This window comes from Gamsiella multidivaricata (assembly GCF_025024155.1).
Source record: "Gamsiella multidivaricata strain RSA 2152 chromosome Unknown BC939scaffold_6, whole genome shotgun sequence".
Classification (NCBI taxonomy): Eukaryota; Fungi; Mortierellomycota; class Mortierellomycetes; order Mortierellales; family Mortierellaceae; genus Gamsiella; species Gamsiella multidivaricata.
The window spans coordinates 599,198-615,013 of record NW_026251714.1 but is presented as its reverse complement, the minus strand read 5'-3'; the positions used below and the strand labels follow the sequence as shown (position 1 = coordinate 615,013).

The window sequence follows — 15,816 nt, the reverse complement described above, 5'->3', positions numbered from 1 at the left end:
CGGATGATCAAGAACAAGGGTGGCAGCGTCAAGTTTTCTGCTACACCCACAGGAAGTCGTACGGTCTCCCGGGAGCAGTCGATGCAGCGCAGCTTTGGATCGTCATCGATACAGAGAGAGGGTTCGCTAATAGTGGGCGATGATGACGAGGATGAAATCATAGCGCCTCCAAAGTCGAGAAGTCGGGCTGAGCGCGATGGAGAGGCGACGCCTGGACCTGAGGCGGAGGAGGAGGAGGTTGAGGATGCTCCTGAGGACGAGGACGAGGAAGAGACAGAGGGAGACCCTCAGTCGTGGGAGGCACGGTTTGGATACAAGCGGGTCGAGGAAGAGGACGTCATGTACGACGATTGGTGAGTCGCACTCGCTCGTATCGTCCTCAGCACGGCGTTCCCCTCCATTGCCTACGTGTATCTTTCATTTCAGGACTCTGTTCATGAGCGACTGCGGCCATAAGATGACAAATGTGCTTAAAGTTCGGTACATAGTGGCCGTCACACAATAAATAAGCATCAAAAAAAAAAAAGCAACATAGACGCTCTGTCCCTCTCAACTCCACTCCAATACTACTCTTTACCAATAATACATTCGTTCCATACACATTATGTCCAATTCTGTATGTACTCGAGCTGACTAAGCATACCTAATAAGGATGACATTTGACGAGCAGAAGCGCTCGAGACAGACCTGATTCCTAACCTCATTATGTTGATTCTTTGTAGCAGGAACCAACAAGACATGACGAGAGTGATCACGAAGAGTTCTTGGACCCCGATGAGGTCGATGAAGTCCAGATCCTTGAGGATAACCAAGGTAGGTCGTACGACAATAAAGTGGGCGTTACCTCAGTATCACTGTAGTTTCGTCAGGTCTGGCGATGCCTCTAGAGCACTCGGACGCGAGGATTTTAATTAATCGCCACCAATTGAAATCGCCTATACATAGATATGATGGAGGAGGACGATGATGAGAACGCAGAGGGGGCCCAGCAGTACGACGAGGACGGGAACCTAGTTGATGACGAGATGGTCGAGCTTCACGATGATTCTGTTCAGGGATTCTTCACTCACAAAGGTACTTGCGTCAAATCCACACAGTTCGCGTCTTATTCGATTTCATCATGGACTCTAATACTGACGCCCTCATTTTTGTTGTTTTGTTCACTCATAATAGAGCCAGTATATGATGTTGCATTACACCCGATCCATCAGAATATTGCCGTGAGTGGAGGTGGTGACGACAAGAGCTATCTCTGGCGGTTGTATGATGGCGAGCAGCTCTATGAGTTTGGAGGACACAGCGATTCGGTTACACAAGTGGCCTTCAGTGTCGACGGAACCTATGTCGCCAGTGGATCAATGGATGGCAAGGTCCGCGTCTGGAAGAGCGAGACAGGCGAATTCGTCTGCGAACTCGAGGGACCCGATGAGGTTGTTGTAAGTGTCGCATTCTTTCTCGTCCTTTCTCGTCTTTTTTTTATTTTTTATTTTATTTTTTAGTTCTCGTTCTTGTTGTTGTCTGGAGAAATATTTGTGGCCTAACTGACTCTTTGCTCTTTGCTCGCGCCCTTCTCCTATCGAAAACGACGATGACGCTGTGGAACAACAATTAGTGGATCAACTGGCACCCGAAAGGCAACATTATCCTCGCGGGTGCAACGGATTCATCAGTCTGGATGTGGGCCGTGCCTTCGGGTTCATTTATGAACATCTTCAACGGACATTCGGGTCCTGTCACCAGCGGTCAGTTCACACCGGACGGCAAGCGGATTGTCACTGTCTCGGAGGATGCTTCGTTGATCATTTGGGATCCCAAGACCGCAACGGCAATCCACCGTATCACTTCAGACGACGCTCGATTTCATAGCGACGTGATTACATGCCTCGCCATCAATAAGGATAGCAGTTTGGCCATGACAGGATCTGCGGACGGCACGGCCAAATTAGTCAACCTCCACAACGGAAGCGTAAGTGCTAGTAGTAATTATTATTATTATTGCTGTTATTAGTATTATTTTTTCGTTATCTGGTAATGATTGCTGCATCGTAAACCAGTTTTTAACCTCATATTTTTTTTATTTTATTTTTTTCATCTCATGGATACGACGCTACACAGATTTTGGGTTCCTTCGAGAACCACACAGATGCAATCGAAACAGTTGGCTTCTCGGATCACTTGCATCTGGCCGCAACAGGGTCGTTGGATGGCCGCTTGAATATTTGGGATGTGCAGACAATGCAGCTCCGGACATCGTGCGAGCACAAGGGCCCGATCATCAAGCTGCAGTGGCACAAGAGCCAGCCCTGGGTGACCACCTGTTCTGCGGATCAGTCCGTCCAGGTTTGGGATGGAAGGACAGGTCAGAACCTTAAGATTTGGCTGGGCCATCAGAATGCGGTCCTCTGTTTTGCCATGACGGACGATGGCCTCACCTGCGTCACGGGTTCGGATGACGGCTGTGCATTGGTCTTCAGAATGACTGATAACTAGAGAAGAGTCGTTTGTTTGCGAATATATCATAAAGCAATAAAAAGGCATAAACATTTTATGATCCCTTGCGCACAACAAAGGGTGCGGATCAAACTATGGACATGAAAGAATGGAAAGAAACGCGGCCGATTTTTATTATTCGATAAATATTCAGATTCGCCTAACGCCTACCGTGCACCAACTCGGATGCTCGTTGCTGACTTTTGTTGCCACTGTAAATCATAGTAATGCCCTACTGCTGTTATTCAGAGTTGTCGTCGTCCGAGTGGTTGCCCTTACTCTTCTTGCTGGAGCCTTTTTTTTTTTTTTTTTTTTTTTTTTACAAAAAAGAGATATTGTAAGCGTCGCTTTCGCACCAAAAGAACAAGTTAAAGAAATACAGATATAACGGGCGATATCGTCTTGGTTACCTTTGCCGGCGGGTGCTTTGCGCTTAGCATTCGTCTTGCCCGCAGACTGGCTTGAAAGGTCTGAGCCGTCAGACGAGGACTTTGTCCTGTTTTTTTCCTTGGCTCTTGTGCAGCCCTGGCAGAACCAATCCGTATCTGGCACAGCCTACACATTCGCGTATGAAAATTACAAACGCATGATGAGCAACATATTGAAAAGTATGACATAAAGTCAAGGCCAAAGCTGCGGTTATCGCGTACCTGAAGTCGAGGGACAGTACAGTGCAGGTGAGTCCCAGAATCGCATTTATCGCACAATAACATGCTCTCCTCATCTTCGGCGCTCAAACACTCGATACAATGTTCCTCCACGTCCAGTAAGGGCCACTTGGGCAGATCCTGCAACTTCTCCTGCCCAGGCTTGCACAGCAGCAGTGTATGACCCAAACCACATGACACATCCTTCATGATCAGTCCCTCCAATGGGCGGACCTTATCGGGCTTGGTCGACGATCGTGGCTCGCCCTCACCGTATCCTAGCTCGCTATGAATTGCTCCCTGACCCCAGGCGATGGTGCAGGGCTCAGAGGTGGGGATGCAAAACAGGGTCACGTTGCCTCCACTGAACGCCCTGAAGGACCATCCGTTAAGATCGTACATGGTGCGAGGGTACATCCAGGGCGTTCCTCCACCGCCATCGCCCGTAGTCTTCCATTTACCCCACAGCCAAAACTGGCCCTGGCCTAGTTAAATGAACAAAAAGACGCGCCAATCAACAGCGATGTAGCGATGTAGCGATGTTAAAACATACAAGAAAGTAAAAACATAAAGAGCGCACTCAAAGTACCCATGCAAAATAACAGGAACGATAACATACCGTCCAAAGCCATGCTGAACGAGCTGCCCGCAGCGATATCAGTCGCTCTCGAGATCTTGTTGGATCCGGCAAACTGCTCAATTGGCATGGGGCTCCACAGATCCTCCTGCTTAGAGTGTCCAAGACGGCCATAGCCTCCAAAGCCCCAGCTGTAAACCACGCCGTCAGTTAGCGCCAATGTGTGGTTGGTGCCGCAGCGGACCTTAGTCACAACTTTATCCTTCAACGCAGCAACAAGCACTACCGTAAAAAACGAAAATGGACAAGAGGCACTGTCAGTATCCTTGTCCATGATATAAGTGGGCTGAGATCGAGCGTATGAAGTGACACGCTTACCTGGACTTGTTTGAGGCATATGAACGAGGCGGTTTGATTGCTGAAGATACTGGCCGTTTGTCTTGTTTCCCAACTGGGACGACATTGCAGATACAAATGATGAGACTGTGTCCCCGCAGACAAAACTTGGACAAATACAGCAAACACAAAGCGTGGTATGCGAAATCGTACCTGACCGTATTCGGGTGATCCGAATGCCCAGAGTTGACCCTTCTCGGACAAGACCATCGTGAACTCGGCACCGCAGGCAACGCTAGCGCCTTTCTCCCTGCCAAGACTGCTGATATGTACGAAGGATGGGTGCTCCTTGAGGTTGTCGTTGCCGAGCTGTTAGGGTATACACAATAGCTTTCGTCAGGAAATGGAACTCAGGCTCGTTTAGCAAGGTGATGATTATAAAGACGAAGCGCAACGTTACCTGGCCCATTTTATTGTCTCCAGCGCCATAGACAGCCCCGTTGGAGGCAATGATAATTGAATGGTTTCGGCCGACCTAATTAAACAAAGTATCCATGTACGGATGTTAACAGCTGGATTACAAACGTATTCGTCCTGAAGTTTGGTACGGAGAGAAACACGGAACTAGAAAATGCACTTACAGCAGCATCGACGAACTTCAGGTTGGTAGATTTTTTGTTACCCGCAGAGGAATAGATCGTGGGGATCTTCATTGGCAAGGGGTGAGGATTCGTGTCTCCCACACCGAGCTGACCCTTTTCATTGCTGTTTGAGAATGAAGGCGAGAATGTCGAATTGGGTGAGTCTGCCGATCAACTGCTGGAAGCGAATGCAATCAAATACACGCCATCCTGCTTACCGTCCGAGAACCCAGACATCTCCATCATCTATAGGCAAGGATATAGTAAACAAGGAACAAACAGACGGTAAAAGATTTGGTCAGATGAAGCGCTTTTGGAGAGGGTGTCATTGTGAAGGGATGCTGAGGACAACAATGTAGCCACCTGTGATGAAAATGCTATGGGCGGCATTGGGGCCAGTGGCGATCTTGACGATCCTTTTGTTGAAGGGAAACAGGAAGCATATGGTGTCAATTGCTGATTTCTTTACTTTGGTGAACATTTCGACAGAGATACAAGCATAACAATTAATAACGTACTTCAAGTCTGTGAACTCGCGGATAAGATGAAAGGTCTCGAGGTTTGGTCTAAGGATATAGAGAATACGCATTGAATGCGAAGCAGCAAGTGTGAAGAAAAGACACATAGATCGAGCACATCTTCTTGAACAAAGGGACCTTGCCATATCGCTTACAAGAGTTCGCGAGTATCGCCAGCTTTGGGCTTACGGCCGATCATGTCCCAGTCTAGAGAGAGAGAGAGAGAGAGAGAGAGAGAGAGAGAGAGAGAGAGAGAGAGAGAGAGATACCACTGTCACTACCGCAATCCTTGATTCATAAAAGAATATTTGAAAGAAAACGAAAGACATTGACAGCAGACAAGCGCATAGACCTACCAACGCCACCAGCAATGAGGACCTTGCCTAGTCGAGAGGAAATGAGTTTGGAGCAGTATTAATATTGCTGCATGTCTAATCTCCTCCTAGAAGGAAAAATAGAATAGAATAGGAGTCGTAGGCGACGCGTCGCAGAGCGGAATGGGTGGCTACATCCGATAAAGTGGACGAACTGGGTGTATTGGGGGTATGAGGGCTGGCTGTGTCGCGCCCAAAAAAACATAGGGCAGCTGGATTTTTTTAGGCTGGTCCACGGGTCTGCATGCTCGCCCAACGCGATAAAATAGCATAGGAAGAAACATGTCGAATGAGGCGATAGCGATCATATTTTCGTGCCACAGGGGGAAAGCGCGGGAACCTTAAACAAATAATCAGAAAAAGTTGGCGGCGTTCTGTCGGTTCCAGAGGCTCTTGGAGGGGTATTGCATTTTTTTTTTAAAAAAAAAAGGACCATGCAGCATCCACCCGGAGACAAACAAGCTTGCTGGGATGAGGAGAGCAATTCATTCGCTCTATCTTTTGGCAGAGTTGATGGGAACGAGGACAACAAAGGGAAAGCGAAAGATGGCTGTTAATGCTCAATGGACTTGCCCCAGGCTGGTTCGTCTGTAAAGGATGTGGCCATGGTTTTTTGTGCGGAGTGTGGGGTGCTGTTTGGTCTGGGTTGGTTGGCTAAAGACGTGTCCTCCTTTTTTCTTTTTTTGTTCAGGTTATGAACACAGCACGGACGATCGGGTCTCCTTCCTTGCGTGACACCTGCAGCAGCGCCACTTCTACGGGACGTGGATCGATTCCTGGGCAAGGCACATCGCTTTCAGGAACGCAAAAAGGATAAAGAACCCCCAATGGCATTTTTCGAGGAGATATCTTGTACATACACTCAACACGATCCACAAAAGTGTTTTTTATTAGGGACAACCTATTTGGCAACCTGGGTTGTCGGTCTTGTTTGACAACCCCTGCAGGAAATCCGTGTAAAATACTTGGTGCATTTGCCGACAGACTCCCTCGAGAAGCAAACTTGAGCCATAGGTATTTTCAGGGTGAACGAGTTACATGGATTTCCCGCTGGAATTGACTTGCATGCTCAACGTGGCGAATGGATTCCGCATGGGCTGTCAAATTAAACTGATAGCCAAATAGATTATTCTCGGTCTCTTATGGACTTCATTCCTGATGTACGAATGTGTAATGGTACTTTGAATATACATTGGCATGGTGTCTATACCAGACACAGCCTGTCCATAGACCCAAGGTTTTTATGAGGCACGTTGAAGGAGTGTGTGAGCAAGTCTAGGCAACTTCCCACGGTGGATGTGTCGCTCTTGGCCTAGACTACTTACTGCGCTATGCTGGAAGAAATATTTAAAATCTCTCGTTCGCGGAGAGGCGTATACCTCCCTCCTTTGCGAAAATCGAAGTCGCAGAAGGGCCAACGAGGCACTGTTGAAAAAGAGACGAGACAACTTGAGTCACGACGGAAGGAGCGACAGAAATGAATGGCTGAAGGGGTTTAGATACAACCGCCAATGGTGCACGATGACAAAGAGATCAACCACGGGGCTCGTAGACGCACTAGGACTATGAGTGCATCTTGTAGGGCGCCCTGCCTTTCCATTTCACCGAGTTCGATTTTTTTTTTTTTTTTTTTTTTTTATTATTTCCCAAGGAAGAAATCGGGGGACAGAGACTCCCATTTGAGCGTTGACTCAATTGGACGGGCTATTGTTTTTGGTGGCCAATAGACCCAAAGTCGCCGCAGAGTATATGATGCCCCTTCTCTCCGCAGACCTCCACACTCGCAGCGAGCGAATCAGCCCCGGCCTGGCAGCAGCAGCAGCCATTACCCCAGGATCGATCCAATTGCATCCGGAGCTGTCGCAGTTTCTCAGTTTCTTTTTTTTTTTTTTCTTTTTTGAGTAGAGTAGCGGCCTGTTCACTGGCTGAATATAAGGTTTTTCCGCTTCATTTTTTAGCTCGAGTGCTCCTCCTCTTTTTCCTTCCCTTCCCTTCCCTCCTTCTCCTCTCTCTTTCTCTCTCTCTTTCTCTCTCTTGCTCCTTACTCTTCTTCTCCCACTCTCGCTCTCGCTCGCACCTCCCACTTGCAAAATGACCTTCGCTACCCCCACTAACCTGGTCCCCGCTCAGAATGCCGCTGTTGCCGGTCTCTCTGCTGCCTCCGAGGTCCCCGAGGTCGCCTCTTTCAATGTCAAGGCCGGTCTCGCCCAGATGCTCAAGGTACGACAACTCACCATCAAAAACAACAGGGCACACAAACTAGGCCCATTCAGGGACAGCTTGGGCTAGCAGGACCATTACAATTCAGAAGTACAAGTAGCTGATCCGCATTATCATTATTTTTTCTTTCTATACTAGGGTGGTGTCATTATGGATGTGATCAACGTCGAGCAGGCCTTGATTGCCGAAGCTGCCGGTGCCTGTGCCGTCATGGCCTTGGAGCGTGTCCCTGCCGATATCCGCAAGAACGGTACGATCAAAACACGCCCACCAGATCCTTGCTATGGGACCATAATGTTGTTTTTCCGACATACAATACCTTCAACGTGAAGAAGAGAGATCTTGCTTGACTCACATCTCAACGTTTTTTTTTTTTTTTTTTTTTTTTTTTGTTTGTTACTGATGAACCCTCTTTGCTACGAACAGGCGGCGTTGCCCGTATGTCAGACCCCAGAATGATCCGCGAGATCATTGCTGCCGTCTCTATCCCCGTCATGGCCAAGGTCCGCATCGGTCACATTGTCGAGGCCCAGGTAAAAAGAAAGAACATATTTTTTGCGTTCCTGATCTGATCCATGCGCCCCTCACTTCACTTGTGTTCACACAAAAATATTTATTAAAAATTTTGTCATTGGTTTCCGCTGAATTGGGTCTAGATCATTGAGTCCCTTGGAGTTGACTACATTGATGAGTCCGAGGTCCTTACTCCCGCTGATGAGTCCAACCACATCAACAAGCACGAGTACAAGGTCCCCTTCGTTTGCGGCTGCAAGAACCTCGGCGAAGCTCTTCGCCGTATCAACGAGGGTGCTGCCATGATCCGTACCAAGGGCGAAGCTGGTACCGGAAATGTTGTCGAGGCTGTCCGTCATTGCCGTACAGTCAAGGCCGAGATCCGCAAGGCACAGTTGATGGATGATGCTGAGCTCTTCACCTATGCCAAGGAGATCCAGGCCCCTTATCATCTTCTCAAGGAGACTGCCAAGTTGGGACGCTTGCCTGTTGTCAACTTCGCTGCCGGCGGCGTTGCCACTCCTGCCGATGCTGCCTTGATGATGCAGCTCGGATGTGATGGTGTCTTTGTTGGATCGGGTATCTTCAAGTCCGGTGACCCAGCCAAGCGTGCCCGTGCTATTGTCCAGGCTGTGACCCACTACAAGGACCCCAAGGTTTTGGCAGAGGTCTCCGAGGATCTGGGAGAGGCCATGGTCGGTATTAACATCTCGGACATCCCTGAGGGCCAGCTCTATGCCAAGCGCGGCTGGTAAACCTCGTGAGAGGCATCGATCCCATCGTCGATATTGACCACTGAACAACATTCAAGCCTTTATCAAGCGAAGTATACACAAACACATGCATTGTATATCAAAAGACACACCATCTCTTTTTCTCTCTTTCAAGCCAGTCCATCATACATTAGAATCGACAGCAATTGCACCTTTTAACGGACGTTTTGTAACTATAAGCCATAATAAACACTTTTTTTCCTTAAAAAAAAAACCCCCCCAGAAATTGAGTTGTGTTGACTCAGGGGAATGGAGCAATAATGCCCGTCTGACAAACTTTCATATGAAGAGACTTGCCCCTGCAGCAAACCGTGGGAAGTTTGCAACAAGGTCAGAGGGGTCTCTACCTCGTCACTCCCACTCAACTAGGGCGTCACATGATAACCCTTGCCCTTCTCTTTCCTGAACTCCTTCCGCATCGCAGCGATTGTTCCTCATCCTGTCTCCAACCCTCCATAATACCACGCAAGTAACTAATCGCCTATTCAACTGTCAACACGACCCAAACCCAATATGTCTTCTACGTTCTATCTTCGCGCCGCCGCCATTGTCGGTAAGCTCCCTTAGCATCCGCCCTAATCACTATGAACTGCCGTGCTGGTTACCCTCTGGGCTGCACTGACCATAATTTTGTGACCATTGGATGGCGCGGGTGGGCATCATCATCACTCTGCAAATATCCAGGTGGATTAGGTGTGATGACCGCCGCTTATGGAGCCCACGGCCTCGAGAAACGCGTCAACAGTGATGCTGGCAAGCTCAAGGTAAACTATATCGCCACTGTACCGCCGCTTGAACCAAAACCCCCAATTGCAAACTAACAATTTGAAATTCTCTCCCGTGTGCTCCTGCCTGCGTCCATGTTCGTATTTGTGTGTGTGTGTGTGTGTTTTCGCGTTCATGTCTTTCGTGCTTTTCGTATTTCATATTCACGGGGGTGCTGACATCCTTGAACGCCGACAGGCCTGGAACAGTGCCGCAAACATTCAATTGATCCATGCTGTGGCCCTGTTGGCGATCTCCCAGTCCCCCGCGCTGATGGCCCGCACGAGCCGCTTTGCGGCCCCCTTGCTCCTCGCCGGCACCGTCCTCTTCTCCGGCTCAATCTATGCACTCATCTTGGATACCAACAAGACCTTCTCCCGAACCTTCAAGTTGGGTCCCATGACACCTCTGGGTGGTTTGACCCTCATCTGTGGATGGTTCGCTTTGGCGCTTTAAAGTGCGCGAGTTTTTTTTCTTCTGGAAAAGTAATTCGATAAAGTATAACTATATCCATTTTTTTTGCATATTCGTATAAAAAAGGTAGAACGAGAAAGAACGTTTGTTGTATTTACATGCGGGGGGATATGTATATATGAGGAACAGTAGCGCAGATAACCCTGTAGATGACCAACAGCAGTAACAGGGATAGCAAGGATTATAAAGACATTGGCATGGCGCCTTTTCCTCCGCCGACCGAAACTGCATGTGGTTGTTCCGGTATCCGCATCGGCCCTATGGTCGAAGACGACGAGGAGATCGGATTCGACGTCGAGAGTCCATATGCGTTATGATTATACCCGCCTGTCACGGCCATCTTCGTGGCAGACTGCTGGATCATCACCGGGACAGATTGCTCCTTCGCTGCTACTGCCGCTGCCGCTGCATGGTGCACGGGCGACGATTGATGGCACATGTCCCCTGTTCCCGAACGGCTTCCATGATGAATGCCTTCGCCCTCTGTCTGAGTATGAGTCTGTGATTGGATTGAATTGGGCGAGTCCTGGTAGAAATCTCCCAAGGAGTGCGATTTCTTGACCTTGGCACGGACCAAATTCTCGCAGCGCTTTAAGATGTCCTTTGATGAGAGGTCCATAGATGATTCGACCAAGTCCTGATCATTCAGAATCAACGATAAATCCTCAGGAACCTAACAGTCAATGCGAGAAAAAAGTCGTGTCAGTATGAACTTTTGAAAAAAAAAAAAAAAAAAAAAAAAAAAAAAGCACGATGGAAAAAAGACGATAAGGAAATTCGCATACTAAGCAGAATTCATCCTGGTACTCCAAGAGCCCCATGACTGCTTCAATCGCCAGGAAACTCTCGTCCTTGATCGGATCCTTCGATTTCGAATACAGGACATTCGGTGTAATAACCGTCGCCAGGTTATGAAGATCCATCTTACTGCCTGTTTCTTCATCCACATGCGAAAACGAGGCGACCCATCGTAGAAAGAGACAGATTGCTTCCATGCTATCACGATTCGCCTTGGGCAATAAACAGCATGTCAAGTGCAGAATTATTTTCCGTGCCGCCTCATCTTCCATCTCTATTGAAACGAAGGAAAGTATAAGGAAACAGGTGGTTAGAAGATATGGTACGAAGAAAAAAAAATCGAAAACAGGATCAAGGAGAAGTGAAAGAGCGAGCCACGACGTACTTTGAGAGACTATGAACAGGCGCTGGAGTTTGAACGTCAAAAGCGGATCAGGAAGGTCACGCAAAAACCGTTTCAGGAGTGCGGCAACCTGAACCGGGTTGTTGTCCTCAACTAAACTCACGGAGGATGGGTCCTTGTCGATAGCCTCACTCAGCTCCTTTAGTCGACGAATATTGCCGTTCTTCCTGAAAACGCCTTCCACAGACATATCTATTGGTCATTTTATTCATTCAAAATTGCATGAGAATTTCAGTATGCCAAGTACAGACAACACTCAAGATTTTGTACGAGTATCAAAGCTTACCCATGTTGCGCATAGCAGAGATGCTATCGTCCACAAAACTGGGTATCCGCAGCCGACCAGGTCCTGCTCCGAGAGCTGAATCCACGCCATTGCGCTCTACCAACACCTCAAGCGGGACTCCGAATGTTCCTTCGACTAGATCACAACATCAAAGACAAAGATAGTCATGAGCAAGTATTCCCATCAAAGTGATTGCTTGAAAAACAAAGCACTATGTCACGCCTTACCTTTCAATTTTTTTTTGTCAGTCTTAAGGCCCTTCACGAATCGACCCCAGAGCGTCTGCTTGCGCTGTCCAATCAAGTCCAGCAGCTCCTCCAATGTAAAGTACTCTGAAACAATTGGTGCCAATGTCAGAACTGCCAGATGCTTCACAATAAACAGCTCCAGCGCCGACAACTCGTTCAGGTACTGCCGCTTCGGATGCCGTGATGCATTCACATTGCTCAGTGCTGATAAATGCTGCGATCCTTGTAACGAGCCATGAAGTGACCGAGTTCTGAGTGATCCTGTAGGCGATCTATTGTTCGATGTCGTGTTGATCCGCAATTTCTCCGTCAGGTCCGAAAGCGTTGCAGGTGCATCCGGCTTTTTTCCGTCTGTGCGGCCTACATCCTCATCCTCGTCGCTCAGTATCTCTGTCTCGTCGATAATCTCGAATTCCAGCAGAGACACTTCCGCATCCCCTTGCGCATTTGCAAGTTCATTAGAGTCTTCCTCTTTCATGTTGGGATCCTCAGAAGGTGGTCTCCTCCGCTGATGTTCAATAACAGTCTGCCGCCTTGGGATACGCGCAGAGTTCGAGAGTTTGCGATCCAGATGAGTTGACTTGACACGCTTGATATCCCCGAGATGTATGGCTTCATACTGTCGATTGTCCTCCGAGGAATATGATTTAGATCGGGAATCCTTCCTCACAAGTCCTGGAAGCCCTGGAACTAACATATTGCCGGTTGGTGGCGAGGTTGCAAGGTAGCGTCCCCGCTGGTCTACTACCTCTGAAATCGCCTCATCACCTAATATATAAAATTAAGTACGAACATTCAGAACTTCTTCCTCAAGCTGAAAAAAAAAATGCAAAAGAAGAGGATTGCCGAGCGATAGTAACCTTTCAAATGGAGCAGGTTCTCCAGGCGAATGAGCGCAACACGCAGGAGGAAGGTATATTGTTCGAGCTTTGTTACATGCGAGAATCCTATTTGCGACTCGGGTGTCCTGCACTGTTGACAATACGCTGCTCCCCGAGTTGTATCGAACGAAGCATCGTAATAGATGGGCGCCAAAGGTTTTGCGCATTCCGAGCAGATAAGGCACTTGGGGTGCCAGCGATTCTGACGATCAAACGTGAAGCACTCATCCTCGATGGTAATCCTGCATGAGAGGCACAGATCCGATGTTACTTCTGCATCCATATCTCCCTTCCTGTGCAAGTCTTGAAGACATTTATCCTTGTTGGCGAGCTCCATTAGTTTGTTGAGGAAACGGGCGATGACAGTCTTGGAATGGTACTGCCTTTCCAATTTCAGCGCACTTGTGAGGGCGATCCTGATAAGAATCTTGAGATAGTGAGCGAGTCCAGTGACAAGAGAAAGCAGCTCCTGTGTCATGCCCAGTCGCCGTACGCCGCTTTCTTGAGTGTGCGAGAGTAGGGAGAAAAAGTTGACGATCTTCTTGCAGAGCATTTTGGCCTCACGTCCATGCACCAAATCTACCAAAGTTCGAAAGCAGGATAGTTCGGATGTAGCATGAGCATGACAATCAATGCAGTCGAGTCTTTAATCATTTATGACCCTCACAAAGCATCACATTAGATATATATAGCACAAATCACTTACCGTTCTGATCGCCAACCTCCTTCATTTGCTCCTCGAGATCATCAATCGCACTGAACAGGATCTCGACATGGAGAATGAACTTTTCAGCCATCTGAACGCCGTCATAATATGCGCCGTTTGATACATGGAGCAACATTTCGGAAATGCATCCTGCAGAAGACTCTTCAAATGCCGATAACACGGTCCAGATTTGGTATACTTTTTCTTCCATCTGCTGTTGGGCGCGTCTGAGCTCCTCTGGTGTTCTTTGCTCCATACTGGACCGCGATATGAGTATATCTGGCGAAAATGGCTCAGTGGCGTCTCCAGCTTCGATGCATCTCTGTGTCTGTTGTGTTTGTGTTTGCGCTTGGTCATCCTGATCCTCGCTCAGCGGCGCAAACGACAGTTTAACGTTCCAAAACTATAATTTTATGCGCAAACACATGCAAAATAAAAAGATGTCATATCGCAACATCATTGTTAGAAATTCTGGTCTATTGCACCAACAAAGTGGGGACAATACGAGTAGGAAGAATTCTCTGGTGTTCATGGGCTGTTATGTCACTGGAAAGTATATAAGAGTGAACAAAAGAACAAAGAGACAGCAGGGCTGTGCAAAGGAAAAATAAATAGTGGAAGTGCCGTCATGATTGTTTTGTCTCATGAATGAAGATAAGAGCACCCAAGCTGATTTGAGCGCCTATTCATTGTAAGACGAAAACAACAACAGCGAAAACATCGGCTGTGTACACATACTTTGTGGATCATATAGCATTCTGGATGCCAATGTTCGTCCTGGCTGTTGCGGTTGATCTCGACAAACTGCTTTAGAATTGCTGTCCTACATCCTGCGCACTTGACGGCGTAATGGATTGAGTAGTGATAGTGACAATAGACCTTGCCGTCATGTTCATAATACGAGTCCTGTGGCCCAAAGACTGTCGGACAGACCGAGCAGGTGAAATGTTCGATGTGATATTTGTTGTCAAGTGCAGTGATGTAGCTCCCCCGTAGTGCTTCGCCACAGGAGTGACAGACCAGGTTGAGGCGCTTGAAGTAGTCGCGTTCGCAAAGAGGGTATTGCTTGCCATCTGACTCGGTAATGGGAAAGAACTTTGAGGCCACGATCTGGTTGCAATCCTAAAAGAGGCATGGTATGCGATACGATTTGGGGAAAAGAACAATTGATAGGGTTTAGCGTTCAAGAGCTGCTCTTCTTCTTTTTTTTTTTTTCTTTCTGTCCCTGAAGTCTCTAATATTTCTTGGTCAGCAATACGCCAAAAGGGCCCTCGGTAATTATTCAGTTTTTATGGCGGGAAAAGAAAGCGGGAAGAAAAAGTCAGCTTACCAGACACTTGAAGCAGTCGAGGTGGTAGGTGGCGCCTAATGCACGGACAAAGGACCCTTGCATCTGCAGCTCGCATTTGGCGCACTTTTGGACTGCAGGGGCAATAGTATCTGGGGGAGGTGACGAGGAGGAGGAGGATGAGGAGGAGGTCTGGATGGGCTGACTTTGAAGACGGGGCTGGTCTGTCTGCTGTGGGAAGGATTGTGAGGCCAGGTCGCGGGAGGATCGACTCTGTTGTTGTTGGTTTAAGAGTCGTTGTTGCTGCTGTTGCTGCTGCTGTTCCTGTTGTTGTTCCTGTTGCTGTTGCTGTCGCTGTTGTTGTGGTTGTTGTGGTTCCTGTGGTGAAGCCAGTTGTCGGAGAGGCAAGTGGGATGAGCTCTCGTTGGCACAGTCCTGTGGTAGCTGGTGGGGCATATCAGAGCGGTTTGCTGGCTGTTATAGTAAAAAAAAAGGGGGGGGGGAGTGCTCGTAGGCCGGGTTCTGTCTTGCAGCGATGGGACAGGATAGGATAGGATAGGATAGGATGGGATGGGATGGGAGGTGAAGGGGAGGGGGGGGAAGGGATGGACAAGACAAAGAGGGGAGGAATGATATGGGGTAAGTAAGAAGGAAGAGCAATGATGGATGAAGAATGAGGGATGAAGGATGAGGGATGGAGGATGAGTGATGGAGGATGGGGGCTGGAGGATGAGGAATGGAGAAAAGGGAAAGGAAATAAAGGGATCGCGAGGGGAGAGAGTGAGAGAGTGAGAGTGAGTGAGTGAGTGAGTGAGTGAGAGAATGAGAGAATGGGAGTGAGAGAGAGGTTAAAAGTGGTGGCGGTTTGTGGGGGTGGA

General features: G+C 48.2%; 5 protein-coding genes across 5 annotated transcripts; 3 read left to right on the top strand and 2 right to left on the bottom strand.

Annotated features, from left to right (window-relative positions):
* Window positions 1-947: 947 nt before the first annotated feature.
* BC939DRAFT_483066 (WD40-repeat-containing domain protein) lies at window positions 948-2,490 on the top strand (the record flags this gene model as incomplete). The annotated part of the gene is made up of 4 exons (XM_051559162.1): window positions 948-1,074; window positions 1,174-1,436; window positions 1,613-1,966; window positions 2,116-2,490. The coding sequence occupies 4 exons, from the start codon at window positions 948-950 to the stop codon at window positions 2,488-2,490; spliced, it is 1,119 nt and encodes a 372-aa protein (XP_051416527.1).
* A 107-nt stretch (window positions 2,491-2,597) lies between these two features.
* BC939DRAFT_438925 (regulator of chromosome condensation 1/beta-lactamase-inhibitor protein II) lies at window positions 2,598-6,233 on the bottom strand. The gene is made up of 14 exons (XM_051553898.1): window positions 6,157-6,233; window positions 5,566-5,592; window positions 5,365-5,416; window positions 5,210-5,257; window positions 5,055-5,107; window positions 4,910-4,937; window positions 4,692-4,815; window positions 4,511-4,585; window positions 4,264-4,419; window positions 4,093-4,165; window positions 3,757-3,996; window positions 3,141-3,622; window positions 2,901-3,045; window positions 2,598-2,784 (listed from the first exon to the last, which is right to left on the bottom strand). Exons 1-14 carry the CDS (start codon window positions 6,188-6,190, stop codon window positions 2,732-2,734), a joined length of 1,590 nt encoding a protein of 529 aa, XP_051416526.1. The 5' UTR covers window positions 6,191-6,233; the 3' UTR covers window positions 2,598-2,731.
* A 1,321-nt stretch (window positions 6,234-7,554) lies between these two features.
* Window positions 7,555-9,298, top strand: BC939DRAFT_525523 (SOR/SNZ family-domain-containing protein). Its single transcript, XM_051561319.1, has 4 exons — window positions 7,555-7,803; window positions 7,942-8,053; window positions 8,230-8,336; window positions 8,460-9,298. Exons 1-4 carry the CDS (start codon window positions 7,675-7,677, stop codon window positions 9,069-9,071), a joined length of 960 nt encoding a protein of 319 aa, XP_051416525.1. The 5' UTR covers window positions 7,555-7,674; the 3' UTR covers window positions 9,072-9,298.
* Window positions 9,299-9,673: 375 nt separating this feature from the next.
* On the top strand, window positions 9,674-10,310 carry BC939DRAFT_392452 (uncharacterized protein; the record flags this gene model as incomplete). The annotated part of the gene is made up of 2 exons (XM_051552027.1): window positions 9,674-9,853; window positions 10,053-10,310. 2 exons carry the CDS (start codon window positions 9,674-9,676, stop codon window positions 10,308-10,310), a joined length of 438 nt encoding a protein of 145 aa, XP_051416524.1.
* A 698-nt stretch (window positions 10,311-11,008) lies between these two features.
* Window positions 11,009-15,043, bottom strand: BC939DRAFT_392557 (uncharacterized protein; the record flags this gene model as incomplete). The annotated part of the gene is made up of 8 exons (XM_051552034.1): window positions 11,009-11,400; window positions 11,512-11,721; window positions 11,816-11,950; window positions 12,043-12,738; window positions 12,924-13,523; window positions 13,651-14,053; window positions 14,389-14,772; window positions 14,981-15,043. 8 exons carry the CDS (start codon window positions 15,041-15,043, stop codon window positions 11,009-11,011), a joined length of 2,883 nt encoding a protein of 960 aa, XP_051416523.1.
* Window positions 15,044-15,816: the final 773 nt, after the last annotated feature.

What these genes read in the sequence shown, in the direction of transcription:
- BC939DRAFT_438925 (XM_051553898.1), bottom strand. Translation starts at nt 6,190, where the DNA reads ATGGCCACATCCTTTACAGACGAACCAGCCTGGG. An exon ending in TGAAGTTCGTCGATGCTGCT is followed by an intron (nt 4,586 to 4,691) that starts GTAAGTGCATTT and finishes TTGTTTAATTAG; the next exon opens with GTCGGCCGAAACCATTCAAT. An exon ending in TATGCCTCAAACAAGTCCAG is followed by an intron (nt 3,997 to 4,092) that starts GTAAGCGTGTCA and finishes TTTTTACGGTAG; the next exon opens with TGCTTGTTGCTGCGTTGAAG.
- BC939DRAFT_525523 (XM_051561319.1), top strand. Translation starts at nt 7,675, where the DNA reads ATGACCTTCGCTACCCCCACTAACCTGGTCCCCGCTCAGAATGCCGCT. An exon ending in GTCTCGCCCAGATGCTCAAG is followed by an intron (nt 7,804 to 7,941) that starts GTACGACAACTC and finishes TTTCTATACTAG; the next exon opens with GGTGGTGTCATTATGGATGT. An exon ending in GTCACATTGTCGAGGCCCAG is followed by an intron (nt 8,337 to 8,459) that starts GTAAAAAGAAAG and finishes AATTGGGTCTAG; the next exon opens with ATCATTGAGTCCCTTGGAGT.